The sequence below is a fragment of the Calliphora vicina genome, chromosome 4, assembly GCF_958450345.1.
Source record: "Calliphora vicina chromosome 4, idCalVici1.1, whole genome shotgun sequence".
Classification (NCBI taxonomy): domain Eukaryota; kingdom Metazoa; phylum Arthropoda; class Insecta; order Diptera; family Calliphoridae; genus Calliphora; species Calliphora vicina.
The window spans coordinates 115,758,009-115,776,532 of record NC_088783.1 but is presented as its reverse complement, the minus strand read 5'-3'; the positions used below and the strand labels follow the sequence as shown (position 1 = coordinate 115,776,532).

General features: G+C 28.8%; 1 protein-coding gene across 12 annotated transcripts in view; it reads right to left on the bottom strand.

The window, feature by feature from the left end:
• Positions 1-18,524, bottom strand: part of trol (terribly reduced optic lobes) — a 239,541-nt gene that overhangs the window by 36,477 nt on the left and 184,540 nt on the right. For 9 of the 12 annotated variants that reach the window (XM_065510085.1, XM_065510086.1, XM_065510088.1 and 6 more), the window contains 6 exons: positions 17,994-18,251; positions 14,751-14,993; positions 9,783-9,854; positions 4,561-4,788; positions 3,766-4,152; positions 386-3,697 (listed from right to left, as the gene is read on the bottom strand). In XM_065510085.1, coding sequence (XP_065366157.1) covers positions 386-3,697; positions 3,766-4,152; positions 4,561-4,788; positions 9,783-9,854; positions 14,751-14,993; positions 17,994-18,251 — 4,500 coding nt within the window. The remainder of the gene's footprint in view (positions 1-385; positions 3,698-3,765; positions 4,153-4,560; positions 4,789-9,782; positions 9,855-14,750; positions 14,994-17,993; positions 18,252-18,524) is intronic. The other 3 variants (XM_065510087.1, XM_065510092.1, XM_065510095.1) reach the window with 1 other exon arrangement.

The window sequence follows — 18,524 nt, the reverse complement described above, 5'->3', positions numbered from 1 at the left end:
TTCTGTTCTAGTTCTGTTCTAGTTCTGTTCTAGTTCTGTTCTAGTTCTGTTCTAGTTCTGTTCTGTTCTAGTTCTGTTCTAGTTCTGTTCTAGTTCTGTTCTAGTTCTGTTCTAGTTCTGTTCTAGTTCTGTTCTAGTTCTGTTCTAGTTCTGTTCTAGTTCTGTTCTAGTTCTGTTCTAGTTCTGTTCAGGAAAACATCCTTAATCCTCTCTTGCCTAACTTTTTGTATTTTTTAAGCTTTCCAAACAAGCATGCTCTCTTCTTCTCTAGCAAGCAAGAAATAAAAAAGCTGTACACTAAATCAAAAAAATGAAACATGCCATAATAAATTTTCTTTAGAGTTTAGGGAATCACTGAAGTTCCCCAAAACATTCCCAAACTTACCGGGATTTTGACAACGGTCGCCGCCATAACCAGGTTTGCACTGGCACCTCACATAGCCACGTTCATCCAAACTGCAGGAGTTGGTGGAGTCATCTTGGCAGGGACAGACCAAACAATTGCCGCTGTTATCGCGATAGTGCATTGGAGAACAGCTTTCGCAAGAGGTACCGGAGTAGCCTGCAGGACAGGTGCATACCTCAATTTCGGTGGCGTGTTGGGCATCGGGGAAGGGTGTCTCGACGGCACTTTCCAATATAACATCACTGATGGCAGTGCGTGTGGTGGGTATCTTGGGGGTGGCTCTGATCAAAATGTGTTCCAAATTCGACAAGACATTCATGAAGTCAAGGCGGGAGGCACGTTGCATGACACCGCGTTGCATGACCTGCCAGTTTTCATCTTCATGCAGGCGTATTTTGTATTCAGTGTTTTCCTGTTCGGAGCTAGGACGAGACCACAACAATTTCTGGCCATTACCAATAAGTATGACATCATTGCCGGGTTCATAGTGGCCATAGGTCTGAACATTCAATTGGTAGGACAAGACACCACCGTAGGAGTACAATTGATTGCCCAATACTGAACCTCTAAGACTCCAGAATTTGGGGGTGTAGGAAGTGTAGCTGTAGGTATATTCGTTTCTTTCAATGTCGAAATTCAAGTTCTCAGTATCAGCAATGAGGCCCTCTTCGTCGGTGAAGAGTGGGGGATTGCTAAGGAAATCAACGGGTATGAATTGGCGATACAAAGAGGCGGAACGGCAGGTGGATGACTTCTGAGAGCAATAGCATTCACCGCAGCCATCGGGATTGTTGGCAGAAAGACCATAAGTGCCGGAGCGGCACTGGTCACAGTAGGTGCCTTGCACATTCGATTTACAATAACAATAGCCATTATCGCAAGATTCAGTACCATCGGGATTGCAGTGGCTGCAGGTTTGGTTGGTGGCTGGTGGAGGTCTGGGGTAGGCGGTGGAATCATCGGCTCCGGGTTGGCAATCGTAGGGAGTACCATGGGTGGCATCACCAGTATAGCCATAAGCACAACGTTCACAGAATTCACCTTCGGTATTGTCGGCACAGTTAAGGCAGGCACCAGACTCACTGTCACACTGGCTAGAGTGGCCATTACATTCACAGGGTTCACACAGACCCAAATAGAGACCAGCTTCGGGATTACGCTTAAAGCCAGGAGCACAACGTTCACAGGACAGACCAATATAACCTTCGGGACAGCGACATTCCTCAACTTCAACAGCTCTGGCAGTGCCCAAATTGGTGGGTGTGGCAATATCCATGACCACTTGAGTCAAAGTACCATCCTTGGTGCTGGTGGTGTAAGTAGCCTTGATGTAGACGGCCTCGATCTTGGAAAGAGCCATTAACAAATGTTGCCTGTTGACGGGTTGGCCATCCGAACGATACCAGGCACTTTCAATGATGGGCACCGAGTAGGAGTTGGAAGAGCTGGGACTAACACCACTTCTGCGATAGTGAATGATGGTTAAATCTTCGCCAGACTTAATGACCACATCGGGAGAGGTGCTGCGTGACATTAAACCACCAGGCATGGCAGTGTAGCTCAAGGTATAATTCAATTTACCACCATAGGCGGTGATCTTGTTACCCAAGAACTGGGCGGGCAATTGCCAGTACAAAGTTTCCGAAGTTCTGGGTTCTGAGAAAGTCAGGAAGTTGCCAGTTTGCGAGAAGCCCACACTAGTGGGTTTGTCGGTGTTGTAGTTGGTGATCAAGCCAAAGCCATGGGGAGCACTGGAGCGGCCGAAAGCGGATGAGATTTGATCGCGGTACCAGGAACTGCTGCCACAGCTAGTGGGCAAGCCACTGCAGAAGCACTCAATGCAGCCGGTGTAGGTGAAGGCGTTCAGGTGGAAGGAGTCGGGTTTGCAGGTATCACAACGAGCGCCAGTTACCAAAGCCTTGCAGGTACAAGTGCCATCGGCATTGACAGAGTAGGTGCCCTCAGCATTGCAGGTGCTTTCGGGTATGGGATAACAGCGGCCGCCAGGAGTCAAAGGATGACCGGAATAGCCAGGAGCACAGAATTCACAACGTCTGCCAGTGTAGCCTTCATTGCAGTTGCAGGTAACCTCATTGTCGGGACCCAAAGAGCAGCCAGAAGCAAAGTTATTCGAGCCAGTCTGAGGACAGGGACATTCACGGCATTGAATGCCACGGCGAGGATCACCATAAGTGCCAGCTGGACAGGGTTCGGGAGTGAAGGGCACACAACGACCCAACCAGGGACCGCCAGCTTGTCTAACATAACCAGGAGCACAGTTTTCACAGGAATCACCAATATAGCCTACAGGACAAGAGCACTGTTCAATCAAAGAAGCTTGGCCCAAACCTTGATCATGATCACCAGCCGAGTTCATTAAGATATTGGTTAATTCCACTTGTCTTTCGGTGGCATCAATATAGCTCAAACGTATCAATACATTGTCGACATTGGCCAAAATCATCATGATTTCTTCACGTGTAGCCACGCGACCATCAGGTTTCTTCCATTGGCCAGGAGTAAATTGAATTTCCATATGATTGATGACATTGGGTTGGGGCTGTTCACGAGAACGGTAGGTCAAAGTAAATCCATTGCCGGTAACAATAACATCAGGTGTTGAGGTGGGACGTCCTTGACCCATGAAGCTGACATCGTATTTAATGAAGCCACCATAAGATTTCAATTGATTGCCCATATAATCGGAAGGTAAGGCCAAGTAAGGAGCACTACGGCTGCCATACAAAACATCAGTGGCACGGAATTGAACACCATGTCTCAAGTTCATGATGCCCGAGGTGGGGGCTTCATTAATAACAATGCTGCTGTAGGGACTGAGCTCCACATCGACCACACGGTGTGAGGTAATGGGAGGTTGAATGGCATAGTTGAAGAGTTCGGCGGATTTGCAAGATTTGGTGACACCAAAGCAGAAGCAGTTAATACATTCCTCGGGACGGCGAGCCAACATATTAAAGAAGCCAGCAGGACAGACACCGGGACGTATAGGAGCTTCGACGGTAACCAAAGTATCGGTGGCGAATTTGCTGCCCTTGGTATTGATGATTTCACAAGAGTAGGCACCGCTATCACCGACTTGCATATCGGGACAGTACAAAGAGCCGGAGCCGCTGAAACTCTTGCTGACACACTTTTCGGGAACATGGCCCCAATTCAAACGCCATACAATAACGGGAGTGGGGGTACCCACGCCAACACAAGTCAAGTTCAAGGAATCGCCCTGTTTCAAGTTGGCAGTTGGTGGAGGATCACGGATCTTGTCGGGGGCCACTAGAAAACAAACAGGAATTATATAAATAAAAGACATAATAGGATAATAATACAAAGAAGATACTTACTGCAACCGATTTCATCAGAGCCATCACGGCAATCATTGGTATCATCACACTGGAAGGACTTGGGAATACAATGGCCACTGCGACATTGGAATTCATCATAACGGCAGGGAGCGCCAGAGGGTTCAGGATCACAACTTTCCTCATCCGAATTATCACCACAATCATCTTCACCATCACAACGCCACACACGATCCACACACTTGGAATTGCGGCACATGAACTGATTGGGATGACACTTGCGACCATGAGAACAACTATGCTCATCAGAGCCATCCGAACAATGAGGGATACCATCACATATCTGAGACTTGTCAATACATTCACCATTCAAGCAAGTAGCCTGGGTGTTGGAGCAAGCTGAGGGCAAACGATCATCACGAGGATTGACTAAATAAAGAAAGGAATTCGAAATTAGTTGGGTTTGGTTTTCCTTAAAGTTGATAAGGATTTGTGGTACAAACTAAAGGATAAACTACTCTATTTACCATTTTATTCAGTTATCCATTATTATTTAAGATAAGCATTTTGTTGAGGGGGTAAATAAATTAAGGAAATTTTACATTAAGCTGGGAATTACTCTAAGGTAATATTGGAATTTATTTTATAGATTTGTATGAGAAATTATTACCTAAGCCAAAAAATTCCAAATCTATGTGAGGCACAGTGCCATATTTGATTTTATTCGAAGGTATAACATATCTATTTGATCCCCAAGCTTGGCATGCAAAATTCAAATTATCATTAAGTGAAATTTAACAGCTTAACTCTGCCAGTCCATGCTACCCAAATACTTACATTTCTCTACGGTCAATTGTACAGAGACTTGTTGTCCTGCCACATGGCGAGGATAGCCAACAGCTTCACAGATATAAGTTCCAGAATCTTCAACACGAATATTGGGAATTTCCAAACGGCCATCCTTGTCGCGAGCGCCCACAGGCAAAGCACGACCACCGGGTCTGGTCCATCTAACCTTGGCACGTAACATGCCTTCGTCACGACAACGGAAGATCACTTCACGGCCTGTTTAATGAAGGGTTAATAAAGATTAGTAAAAAATAATAATAGAAAAGTAAAGATTTTTATATATAAAGTAGGCATTCCTAGGTGATATTTGTTATATCGTTTGGGTGTATTTACAGGATTTTCTTTTTAAGTTTTAAGGAATTTAGCAAGTGCTTTATAGTTTTATTTAACAGTGTTCTGGTGTATTGTATTTATATTTTGTTTCACGAAGAGATTTTTATATATTTTCTCTGGGCATTCTGGGAGTGATAAGGATTTTGGAGAGGAATTGTAAGTGATTTAGGTTTTTAACTGCCACCAATTAACGAAATATTTTAAAATTTTACAATTTGGCTAACTTTTTAAAAAGTAGTAGATTTACTACCTTTTTAAAAATGAACATATTTAGAAATTTATATCCCTAAATAATTCCTATTGGCTCAAATTATTGAGAAATATAAAATTTTTTGGATTTTGTTAACTTTTAAAATAGTAGTAGATTTACTACCTTTTTAAAAAATGGAAATATTCCGAAATTTATATACCTAAATAATTCTTAATGGCGCCAATTATATAGAAATATAAAATTTTGGAGATTTTGGTGACTTTTAAAAAAGTAGTAGATTTACTACCTTTTTAACAATTAAAAAAATTAGAAATTTATATCCCTAAATAATTCTTATTGGCTAAAATTATTGAAAAATATAAAATTTTTTCGATTTTGGTAACTTTTAAAAAAAGTAGTAGATTTACTACCTTTTTAAAAAATGGAAATATTGCGAAATTTATATCCCTAAATAATTCTTATTGGCTAAGATTATTGAGAAATATAAATTTTTTTGGATTTTGTTAACTTTTAAAATAGTAGTAGATTTACTACCTTTTTAAAAATGAATAAAATTACAAATTTATATCCCTAAATAATTCTTAATGGCTTCCATTATTGAGAAATATAAAATTTTTCGGATTTTGTTAACTTTTAAAATAGTAGTAGATTTACTACCTTTTTAAAAAATGAAAATATTGCGAAATTTATATCCCTAAATAATTCTTATTGGCTTCCATTATTGAGAAATATAAAATTTTTCGGATTTTGGTAACTTTTAAAATAGTAGTAGATTTACTACCTTTTTAAAAAATGAAAATATTCCGAAATTTATATCCCTAAATAATTCCTAATGGCTTCCATTATTGAAAAATATAAAATTTTTCGGATTTTGTTAACTTTTAAAATAGTAGTAGATTTACTACCTTTTTAAAAAGTAAAAATATTCCGAAATTTATATCCCTAAATAATTCTTAATGGCTTCCATTATTGAGAAATATAAAATTTTTCTCATTTTGTTCACTTTTAAAAAAGTAGTAGATTTACTACCTTTTTTAAAAATTAAAAAAAATGGAAATTTATATCCCTAAATAATTCTTATTGGCTAAAATTATTGAGAAATATAAAATTTTGGATATTTCGTAACTTTTAAAAAAGTAGTAGATTTACTACCTTTTTAAAAAATGGAAATATTCCGAAATTTATATACCTAAATAATTCTTAATGGCGCCAATTATATAGAAATATAAAATTTTGGAGATTTTGGTGACTTTTAAAAAAGTAGTAGATTTACTACCTTTTTAACAATTAAAAAAATTAGAAATTTATATCCCTAAATAATTCTTATTGGCTAAAATTATTGAGAAATATAATATTTTTCGGATTTTGATAACTTTTAAAATAGTAGTAGATTTACTACCTTTTTAAAAAATGAACAAAATGTGAAATTTATATCCCTAAATAATTGTTATTGGCTAAAATTATTGAGAAATACAAAAATTTTCGGATTTTGGTAACTTTTAAAATAGTAGTAGATTTACTACCTTTTTAAAAAATGAAAATATTCCGAAATTTATATCCCTAAATAATTCTTAATGGCTTCCATTATTGAGAAATATAAAATTTTTCTAATTTTGGTAACTTTTAAAAAAGTAGTAGATTTACTACCTTTTTAAAAAATGGAAATATTCCGAAATTTATATCGTTAAATAATTCTTATTGGCTACAATTATTGAGAAATATAAAATTTTTCGGATTTTGGTAACTTTTAAAATAGTAGTAGATTTACTACCTTTTTAAAAAATGAAAATATTCCGAAATTTATATCCCTTAATAATTCCTAATGGCTTCCATTATTGAAAAATATAAAATTTTTCGAATTTTGTTAACTTTTAAAATAGTAGTAGATTTACTACCTTTTTAAAAAATGAACAAATTTAGAAATTTATATGCCTAAATAATTCTTAATGGCTTCCATTATTGAAAAATATAAATTTTTTCGGATTTTATTAACTTTTAAAATAGTAGTAGATTTACTACCTTTTTAAAAAATGGATATATTCCGAAATTTATACCCCCAAATAATTCTTAATGGCTTCCATTATTGAGAAATATAAAATTTTTCTCATTTTGTTCACTTTTAAAAAAGTAGTAGATTTACTACCTTTTTTAAAAATTAAAAAAAATAGAAATTTATATTCTTATTGGCTACATTTATAGAGAAATATAAAATTTTTCGAATTTTGTTAACTTTTAAAAAAGTAGTAGATTTACTACCTTTTTAAAAAATGGAAATATTCCGAAATTTATATCCCTAAATAATTATTATTGGCTTCCATTATTGAGAAATATAAAATTTTTGGATTTTAGTAATTTTTAAAAAAGTAGTAGATTTACTACCTTTTTAAAAAATGAACAAATTTAGAAATTTATATGCCTAAATAATTCCTATTGGCTAAAATTAAGAGAAATATAAAATTTTGGAGATTTTGGTAACTTTTAAAATAGTAGTAGATTTACTACCTTTTTAAAAAATGAACAAAATGTGAAATTTATATCCCTAAATAATTCTTATTGACTGCAATTATAGAGAAATATCAATTTTTTCTGATTTTGTTAACTTTTAAAAAAGTAGTAGATTTACTACCTTTTTAAAAAATGCAAATATTCCGAAATTTATATCCCTAAATAATTCTTAATGGCGCCAATTATAGAGAAATATAAAATTTTTGGATTTTAGTAACTTTTAAAAAAGTAGTAGATTTAATACCTTTTTAAAAAATGAACGAATTTAGAAATTTATATCCCTAAATAATTCTTATTGACTGCAATTATAGAGCAATATAAAATTTTGGAGATTTTGCTAACTTTTAAAAAGTAGTAGATTTACTACCTTTTTAAAAAATTAAAAAATTTAGAAATTTATATCCCTAAATAATTCTTATTGGCTAAAATTATTGAGAAATATAAAATTTTTAGGATTTTGTGAACTATTAAAAAAGTAGTAGATTTACTACCTTTTTAAAAAATGAACAAAATGTGAAATTTATATCCCTAAATAATTCTTATTGGCTACAATTATTGAGAAATATAAAATTTTTCGGATTTTGTTAACTTTGAAAATAGTAGTAGATTTACTACCTTTTTAAAAAATGAAAATTTTGGTACTATTGTTAAAAAAATTAAATTGAAATTTAAGGTGAATTTTCTGGGATTGTGTTTTTGATTTTGGGAATTTCTAAAATTAGATTTTTTTTTGAAAATTTTAATAGATTTTAAGGAAAATAACTTGATTTGTATAAAAAAGATCTTTTTTGGTTTGGGGCATTTTCTGGGATTTTTGTTTATCGTTTTGGGAATTCTTAAAATATAATTTATTTAAGTGAATTGAATAAATTTCAAGGAAAAATATATTTTTCTGATGATTTTTCTAAAAAAAATTTAATTTTGCGAGGGGAAATTTTCTGGGATTTATGATTTTCATTTTGGGAATTTGTAAAAAATTACTTTTTTTATTTGAATTGAATAAATTTTAAGTCTGAATAGGTTTCTCTCAAGATTTTTATAAAAATGTTTTGTTTTTTGTATGGGGAATTTTTCTGGAATTTTTGATTTTCGTTTGGGAATTTGTAAAAAATTATTTTTTTATATTTGAATTGAAAGAATTAAAATGTTTTATTTTACAAGTTTTAAAACTAAAAATTTATTGATTTTTTTTTGGGGAAATTTTGGGGATTTTTTTTTTTATTTGGGAATTTCTAAAATATGTTTAAATTAATAAGATATTAAGTAAAATTGATTTTTGAACTAAGATTTTGATAAAAAATCAAATTTTTTGTTCTAGGGAATTTTCTGGGATTTTAATTTTTTTTTGGGAATTCGAAAAATTCATTTTTTTAATTAATTTGAAAAGCTTAGGAAGTAAGTTTTGGAAAAATTTAAAGGATTTTTTTTTATATGAGAAATTTATGGGGAAGTGGGATTTTGGTAGGGTTTCCATTAAGTGCCGGCTTAATCAACCGTTTGTACATTTTTAAGTGTTTTGGTATAATATTTACAAAAAACCTTGTAATATATTGTAATATGTACATTGCTGAGCATTCGTGGTGCGACTTTTCCAAATTGGAGTTGTAAAATTTAAGGAAATTTGGGTTCCCTGTTTATTTTACAATTCTAATTGGGGCTTTTGTGATTTTTTGTTGGTAGTTCATAGCTGTTTTTTTATATTTGGTTTGAACAAGTATTTGTTTTTTTGAACACTTACCCTCCCTAATATATCCTGTTTTATTATTTAGTTTTTGGTTTATTTGTTTTTTGATTTAGACGCATGGTTTTTAATGGGTTAAGCATTAGTTTTTGAGATTTTTTTTTAAACAAAAATAAGGGGGGAAGCAACAAATTTTACGTTTTAATTAGGATAGTTTAAATTGTTTTTTTAAGATTAAATAAAGTTTTTAAGAAAATAAAAGAATTTTTAATCTAAACTCCACTATTTAAAGGGTTAACAATAAGGGTTTGGGGTTAAAATGGTTCAACATTTTATATTTTAAAGGACATTTTATTTAATATTTTAGTTATTTTTCTTGCCTTATAGTGGATTTTAAATTAAAATCGTCTTTGGCCGATTTTTTTTTTGTTTTTTTTCAGTGAATTTTCAAATATTTTTGGGTTTTATAATTGTACTTACTTTCTTTGATGATTTGATTATCGGGATAAGTCTTCAAGTTCAATTGGGGTGAGGCAGTGGTGGGTACAGAGCCTAAAAATGGAGACACAAATTGAAAAATTAAAAAAAAATTTTGAAAAAATTTTGAAAAAATATTGAAATATTTTAGAAATGAAAATGTTAGGAAAAAAGATACGGATTTTGTTAACTTTTACTACCTTTTTTGAAAATTAAAAAATTAGAAATTTATAATCCTAAATAATTCTTATTGACTTCCATTATTGAGAAATACAAAACTTGTTGGTAACTTTTAAAAAGGTAGTAGATTTACTACCTTTTGAAAAAATGCAAATATTTCGAAATTTATATCCCTAAATAATTCTTATTGGCTTATATTATTGAGAAATATAAAATTTTTCTGATTTTGCTAACTTTTTAAAAAGTAGTAGATTTACTACCTTTTTAAAAAATTAAAAAAATTAGAAATTTATAACCCTAAATAATTCTTATTGGCTCCAATTAAGAGAAATATAAATTTTTTCTCATTTTGTTAACTTTTTAAAAAGTAGTAGATTTACTACCTTTTTTAAAAATTAAAAAATTAGAAATTTATAACCCTAAATAATTCTTATTGGCTTCCATTATTGAGAAATATAAAACTTTTCTAATTTTGTTAACTTTTAAAAAAGTAGTAGATCTACTACCTTTTGAAAAAATTCAAATATTCCGAAATTTATAACCCTAAATAATTCTTATTGGCTTCCATTATTGAGAAATATAAAACTTTTTGGATTTTGTTAACTTTTAAAAAAGTAGTAGATTTACTACCTTTTGAAAAAATGCAAATATTCCGAAATTTATAACCCTAAATAATTCTTATTGGCTTCCATTATTGAGAAATATAAAATTTTTCTAATTTTGTTAACTTTTAAAAAAGTAGTAGATCTACTACCTTTTGAAAAAATGGAAATATTTCAAAATTTATATTCCTAAATAATTCTTATTGGCTTCCATTGTTGAGAAATATAAAATTTTTCGGATTTTGTTAACTTTTTAAAAAGTAGTAGATTTACTACCTTTTCTAAAAATTAAAAAAATTAGAAATTTACATCCCTAAATAATTCTTATTGGCTTCCATTATTGAGAAATATAAAATTTTTCGGATTTTGTTAACTTTTAAAAAATTAAAAAAATTAGAAATTTATAACCCAAAATAATTCTTATTGGCTTCCATTATTGAGAAATATAAAATTTTTCGGATTTTGTTAACTTTTTAAAAAGTAGTAGATTTACTACCTTTTTAAAAAATGGAAATATTCCGAAATTTATATCGTTAAATAATTCTTATTGGCTACAATTATTGAGAAATATAAAATTTTTCGGATTTTGGTAACTTTTAAAATAGTAGTAGATTTACTACCTTTTTAAAAAATGAAAATATTCCGAAATTTATATCCCTTAATAATTCCTAATGGCTTCCATTATTGAAAAATATAAAATTTTTCTAATTTTGTTAACTTTTAAAACAGTAGTAGATTTACTACCTTTTTAAAAAATTAAAAAATTTGCAAAATTATAACTCTAAATACTAATAATTGGCTGTAATAAATAAGAAATTTAAAAATTTTGGAATTCCGCTTTTATTTTAAAAAAGTAGTAGATTTACTACTATTTAAAACTAAAGGAATTTAGCAAATTCTATCAATAAATAATTCTAAAAGGCTTCAATTAACCAGAAATTTAATTATTTTCGATTTTGCTAATATTTTTAAAAAGTATAAGATTTACTACTTTTTTTAAATTTAGGGAATTTGAAAAATAATATTTGGTGCTTCCTTTTCCATTTAAAGTGAATTTTAAGATCTCTGGGTACTGTTTAGGGATTGTAAAAACTATTTTCGGGTATTATTAGAGATTTGGATTACAGGACTATAAATAAATTTTAAACTGGCAATTGATTTTGAAATCAAAGAAATTTTTTGTTGTTTTTAGATATTTATGGGTTTAATTTGTTAATTTATTTTTAGTAAATTCAAATTACTGCACAAATTCCTTTGTTTCTAAAGGTTTTTTTTTGCACATAATTATTTCCTCAAGTTTAGTACTGGTGCTTCCTTTTTTAACCATTTGAAGTGCTTTTTAATTGCTTCCCCTTTTTTTGTTCTGGTCACAAACTTACTATCTATGGCATTATCCATTTCTGGACAATCAAGCTCATCACTAATGTCCAAAGGACAATCAAAATTGCCATTGCAACGCAAAGCCAACTGTATACAGGGACCATTTTCACAACGATACATATTGGGACCGCAGGCTTTCGAAATGCCTGACGAGGAGAAGCCGCTTGTTGAACTCGTGGAGGTGGTGGTTGTGGTGGCCTGAGGTGTTGCCAGTCCTTCAAATTCATAATAGGATTCTTTTAAATTAAATCCTTGAAGTTTTTTACCACGTAAAGTTTTTAAGTTTAAGGTGATGATAGATATGCGAGCGATGAGGATGATTTATATGAAAAATATCGTATATAAATTAATTTTAATACTAAGGGAAAATAAAGGACTTTTTTGGTACTTTTTTTCCTAAGAAAAAACTTAAAAAAACAAAATTTTTTAAAAAGAACAATGAAAATTTGGTACTTTTTGTAAAAAAAATATTTTTTTACAGAAATTTTTCTTAATTTTTATTTCCTAAAAAAAGAAATTAAAAAAATTAAAAAAAGTACTTTTTAAAAATTGGTACTTTTTTTTGGTACCTTTGTGAAAAAGTACTTTTTACAAAGGAAATTTTCTCAAATTTTGATTATTGTATAAATAAAAGAAACATTTTTTTCTAATTATCATGAAAAAATACATAATTTTGGAAAAAAAAAATTCAAAAAAGTACTTTTTGAAAATTGGTACTTTTTTTGGTACCTTTTGTAAAAAAGTACTTTTTTCTAATTTTAATTTCATAAAGAAAAAAAATATATAATTTAGGACAAAAAATGTAAAAATTCAAAAAAGTACTTTTTTAAAAAATTGGTAATTTTTTAGTACCTGTGTAAAAAAGTACTTTTGACACAAGAAATTTTTCCAGTTTTGATTTCATGTATCAAATTGAGAAATTTTGTTCAAAAAATTAAATTTGGAAAAAAGTACTTTTTGAAAATTGGTACCTTTTGTAAAAAAGTACTTTTTTCTAATTTTAATTTCATAAAGAAAGAAAAAAATAGATATTTAGGACAAAAAATGTAAAAATTCGAAAAAGTACTTTTTTTAAAATATAGGTACTTTTTGGTACCTTTGGATAAAAAGTACTTTTTACACAGGAAATTTTTCCAGTTTGGATTTCTTGTATCAATTTGAGAAATTTTGGCCAAATAATTAAATTTGGAAAAAAGTACTTTTTGAAAATTGGTACTTTTTTTGGTACCTTTTGTAAAAAGGTACTTTTTTCTAATTTTAATTTCATAAAGAAATAAAATATATAATTTTGGACAAAAAATGTAAAAATTCAAAAAAGTACTTTTTTTTAAAAAATTGGTACTTTTTTAGTATCTGTGTAAAAAAGTACTTTTTACACAGGACATTTTTGCAATTTTGATTTCATGTATCAATTTGAGAAATTTTGGTCTAAAAATTTAATTTGGAAAAAAGTACTTTTTGAAAATTGGTACTTTTTTTGGCACCTTTTGTAAAAAAGTACTTTTTTCAAATTTTAATCTCATAAAGAAAAAAATATATAATTTTGGACAAAAAATGTAAAAATTCAAAAAAGTACTTTCTTAAAAAATTGGTACTTTTTTAGTACCTTTGTAAAAAAGTACTTTTTACACAGGAAATTTTTCCAATTTTGATTCATGTATCAATTTCAGAAATTGTGGTCAAAAAATTAAATTTCGAAAAAAGTACTTTTTTGAAAATTTTGTACCATTTTTAGTATATTATAGGAAAAAGTACCTTTTTTACAGAAATTTGGCAAATTAGAATTTCTTAAAGGAAAATTGTAACTTTTGGGGGAAAAAATTTTAAATTCAAAAAAGTACTTTTTATAATTTGTACTTTTTTTTTGGTACCTTTGGCAAAAAAAGTACTTTTGACACAGGAAATTTTTCCAATTTTGATTTCTTGTATCAATTTGAGAAATTTTGGTCAAAAAATTAGATTTGCAAAAAAGTACTTTTTAGAAAATTTGGTACTTTTTTTAAAAAAGTACTATTTTCTAAGAAATTTTTCCAATTTTAATTTATTATACAAAACCAAGAAAAATTGGTCAAAAATGTTATATTTTGTAAAAAGTACTTTTTTGAAAATTTAGTACCTTTTGTAAAAAAAGTACTTTTTACTGAATTTTTGCAAATTATATTTTGTTAAAGAAAAAATTTTACATTTTTGGGCAAAAAAATTACTTTGACAAAAAGTACTTTTTTGAAAATTTGGTACCATTTTTGTTACCTTTTATAAAAAAAGTACTTTTTTTAAGGAAATTCTCCGAATTTTTATATTTTCAAAGAAATAAAGCACATTTTGTCTAAAAAAATTGAAATTGTACAAAAAGTACTTTTAGAAAATTTGGTACTTTTTTTTAAAAAAGTACTTTTTTTCGTGGAAATTTTTCCAACTTTATTTTATTATATAATACCAAGAAAATTTGGTCAAAAATGTTATATTTTGTAAAAAGTACTTTTTGAAAATTTTGTACCTTTTGTAAAAAAGTACTTTTATAACTGAAATTTAGCTTTTAAAATTTTTGAAAAAATAGTTTTAGCTTAAAATCTTTGTTTAAGCTTAATTTTTGGAATTTGGTACTTTTTTTATCCAAAAAAAATTTGGTACTTTTTTGGGTACTTTTTTGTAAACTACGAAATTTATTAATAATTTTAGCTAATTCTGCAATTAGGCTAAAAAATTAAAAAATTTACTGAAAATATAAATAGTTTCGGTTGGTACTAAATGAGTTTTGGGTACTTTTCTAAAAAGTACTTTCTAGGTACTTTTTGGGTTGTATACTTACTGCAATGTTTCTCATCAGAGGAATCGAGACAATCAGTGTAACCATTACATCTGGCCAAAGCAGTAACACACTGGCCGCTGTCACAACGGAACTGGCTAGGCATGCAACGGCTGGGATAAGCGGGAATAGGATCAGAACAGTCTTCTTCATCAGAGTGGTCAATGCATTCATGACGACCATTACATTGGGCATAGCCGGGCACACAATCACCATTACGGCAACGGAATTGATCAGCGGCACAGCCTTTATTAAGAAAATTTTCAAAAAAGAAGAGAGAGTTAAATAAAGATTTTATTACACAAAAAGCTTTTTTAAAAAAAGCTTTCTAAAACAACTAAATACAGTTGATAAGAAAAAAGTGCTTTGAGACTAAAACTATTATACACTACACATAAAACATGCCTTAAATAAAAAGCTACTTAAAATCATAACTTAAGAAAAAAAGCTTTTAATTTTTATCTACTAAAAAAAACTTAACAAATTAAGTTAAAACTTGTTGTAAACTTAGATATTAACCAATGCAATTTTGTTCATCTGAAAAATCTTTACAATCATAGTAGCCATCACAGTGTTGTGTCTCATTGATGCAATATTTACGATCAAAACACACAAATTCATCCTCCTTACAGATCAAACCTGGATTTATGGTTTAATATTTTTTAGTTAATGGTGAAAAATTTGAAAAGGTTTGAACAGTGTTTGTGGTTTAAAAGCATTGTGTTTCAGTGATAGAAAAGAAAAAGAGAAAAAGTTGTTTGTTTTTTTTTTTTGCAGAGAGATAAGTAAGTGATAAAAAGCTTTTTATTTGGATATAAGTAATGGTTATATAAGTGCTTAAAGGAGTAAAATTTGGAAGTGTTTAAGATTTTGAGGAGTAAAAGAAGTGAAATCAGTAAAAAAGTACTTTTTTTTTAAATGATTTTTTGCACCAAAAATTTATTTTTTATTACTAGAAAAAATAAAAATAAACATTTTTATGAAAACAGTACTTTTTCTAAAAAAGTACTAAATTTGAAAAAAGTACCTTTTTCAAATTTGAATTTTTTTTATAAATTTTTCAATGATTTTTTAAAGGCAATCTAATAGGAAAATTTTCCTAACAAAGTACTTTTTCTAAAAAAATGTACCAAAAATGATACCAATTATTAAAAAGTACTTTTTCGAAAAAAAAAATAAATTTTGGTAAAAATGTTCTAATTTTTAATTAAATTAAAAATGGAAAATTTTCCTAGAAAAAAGTACTTTTTTTACAAAATGTTCCTAAAAGTACCAAATTTCAAAAAGTACTTTTTACAAAATTTATTAATTTTTGCCAAAAATTATCTTTATTTTGTTAAACAAATTAATATTGGGAAAAAATTCCTTTATCAAAAAGTACTTTTTTATAAAATGTACCAAAAATGGTACCAATTTTTAAAAAGTACTTTTTCGAAAAAAAAAAAATTTTGGTAAAAATGTTCTAATTTTTAATTAAATTAAAAATGGAAAATTTTCCAAGAAAAAAGTACTTTTTTACAAAATGTACATAAAAGTACCAATTTTCAAAAAGTACTTTTTACAAAATTTATTAATTTTTGCCAAAAATTATCTATATTTTGTTAAAGAAAATAAAATTGAGAAAAAATTCCTTTATCAAAAAGTACTTTTTTACAAAATGTACCAAAAATGGTACCAATTTTTAAAAAGTACTTTTTCGAAAAAAAAAAAAATTTTGGTAAAAATGTTCTAATTTTTAATTAAATTAAAATTGGAAATTTTTCCAAGAAAAAAGTACTTTTTTTTACAAAATGTACATAAAAGTACCAAATTTCAAAAAGTACTTTTTACAAAATTTATTAATTTTGCCAAAAATTATGTTTATTTTGTTAAAGAAAATAAAATTAAGAAAAAATTCCTTTATCAAAAAGTACTTTTTTACATAAGGTACCAAAAATTGTACCAAATTTTCAAAAAAGTACTTTTTTAAAAATTTAAGTTTTGCCCAAAATGTTCTTTATTTTGCTAAAGAAATTAAAATTGAAAAAAATTTATTTTATCAAAAAGTACTTTTTTACAAATGGTACAAAAAATGGTACCAAATTTCCAAAAAGTACCTTTTTCAAAAATTTAATTTTTGGCAAAAATGTTCTTTGTTTTGCTAAAGAAATTTAAATTGGAAAAAATTTCTTTTATCAAAAAGTACTTTTTAACAAAAAGTAGCAAAAATGGTACTAAATTTGCAAAAAGTACCTTTTTCAAAATTGAATTTTTGGCAAAAATGTTCTTTGTTTTGCTAAAGAAATTAAAATTTGAAAAAATTTCCTTTATCAAAAAGTACTTTTTTACATATAGGACCAAAAATGGTACCAAATTTTCAAAAAAGTACTTTTTCAAAATTGAACTTTTGGCAAAAATTTTCTTTATTTTGCTAAAGAAATTAAAATTGGAAATAATTTCCTTTATCAAAAAGTACTTTTTTACATAAAGGACCAAAAATGGTACCAAATTTTCAAAAAAGTACTTTTTTAAAAATTTAAGTTTTGCCCAAAATTTTCTTTATTTTGCTAAAGAAATTAAAATTGGAAAAAATTTATTTTATCAAAAAGTACTTTTTTACAAAAGGTACAAAAAATGGTACCAAATTTTCAAAAAAGTACTTTTTTCAAAATTGAATTTTTGGCTAAAATTTTCTTTATTTTGCTAAAGAAATTAAAATTGGAAAAAAATTATTTTATCAAAAAGTACTTTTTTACATAAGGTACCAAAAATGGTACCAAATTTTCAAAAAAGTACTTTTTTAAAAATTTACGTTTTGTCCAAAATTTTCTTTATTTTGCTAAAGAAATTAAAATTGGAAAAAATTTATTTTATCAAAAAGTACTTTTTTACATAAGGTACAAAAAATGGTACCAAATTTTCAAAAAGTACTTTTTCAAAATAAAATTTTTTGGTCAAAATTTAAAGTTTTAAGCTTGTAATCTTATAAAGCTTTTACAAGGAAATGTTTTTATAAGCTTTTAGAAACAAGCTTTTATTTCTCTTTTCTTTAAAAAAAAAGCTTTAGAGCTTTTTTCACTTCTTTTATTAAAAAAAAAACTATCAACCAATTAATTTATAACTTATGATTACATAGATGGTGCTTTCAATTATATGTAGTATGTGCTTTTTGTAATAAATATTATAATAAATGAGAAAGTGTAGGGGGTTAGTTAGTAGAGCTTTGGGAGCTTTTATGTTAGAGTGTATATATTTAGTATAACTTACATTCAGCTTCATCTGAACCATCATCACATTGAGAAATACCATCACAACGTTCATTCTCACTGTAACAGTGACCATTGGGGCAGGTATGCTGGGGACAGGGATAGATGGGGGGATGGCGTGTGGGACGAGTACAGCCCTCTTCATCGCTACGATCAGCACAGTCATATTGGCCATTGCAGCGAATCGATATGGGATGGCAATCATCATCACAGAAGAATTGACTGTCGTTACATTCATCGGGGGTTAAAACAGTTGTGACTGATGTGATTTAATTTTTGGTTTGGCCATTTTTTTTGGAGTCAAGCGGTCGGGTGTGTGCGTGTGTTGGGATATTTAGCATGATTGTTTTGTTTTTGTTTTTGATTTTGACAAGCAAGCATGAGAGCAAACATGAGTTTTGTTTGTCAGGTGTAACATAAAGAGAGAGAGAGAAAAAGCAGGGAATATAAAGAGAGAGAGAGAAAGAAAAACATTTTGGTTAGCTTATGTTGGCAATGAGTTTTTGTTTGTTTTATTTTTACATATGAGAGG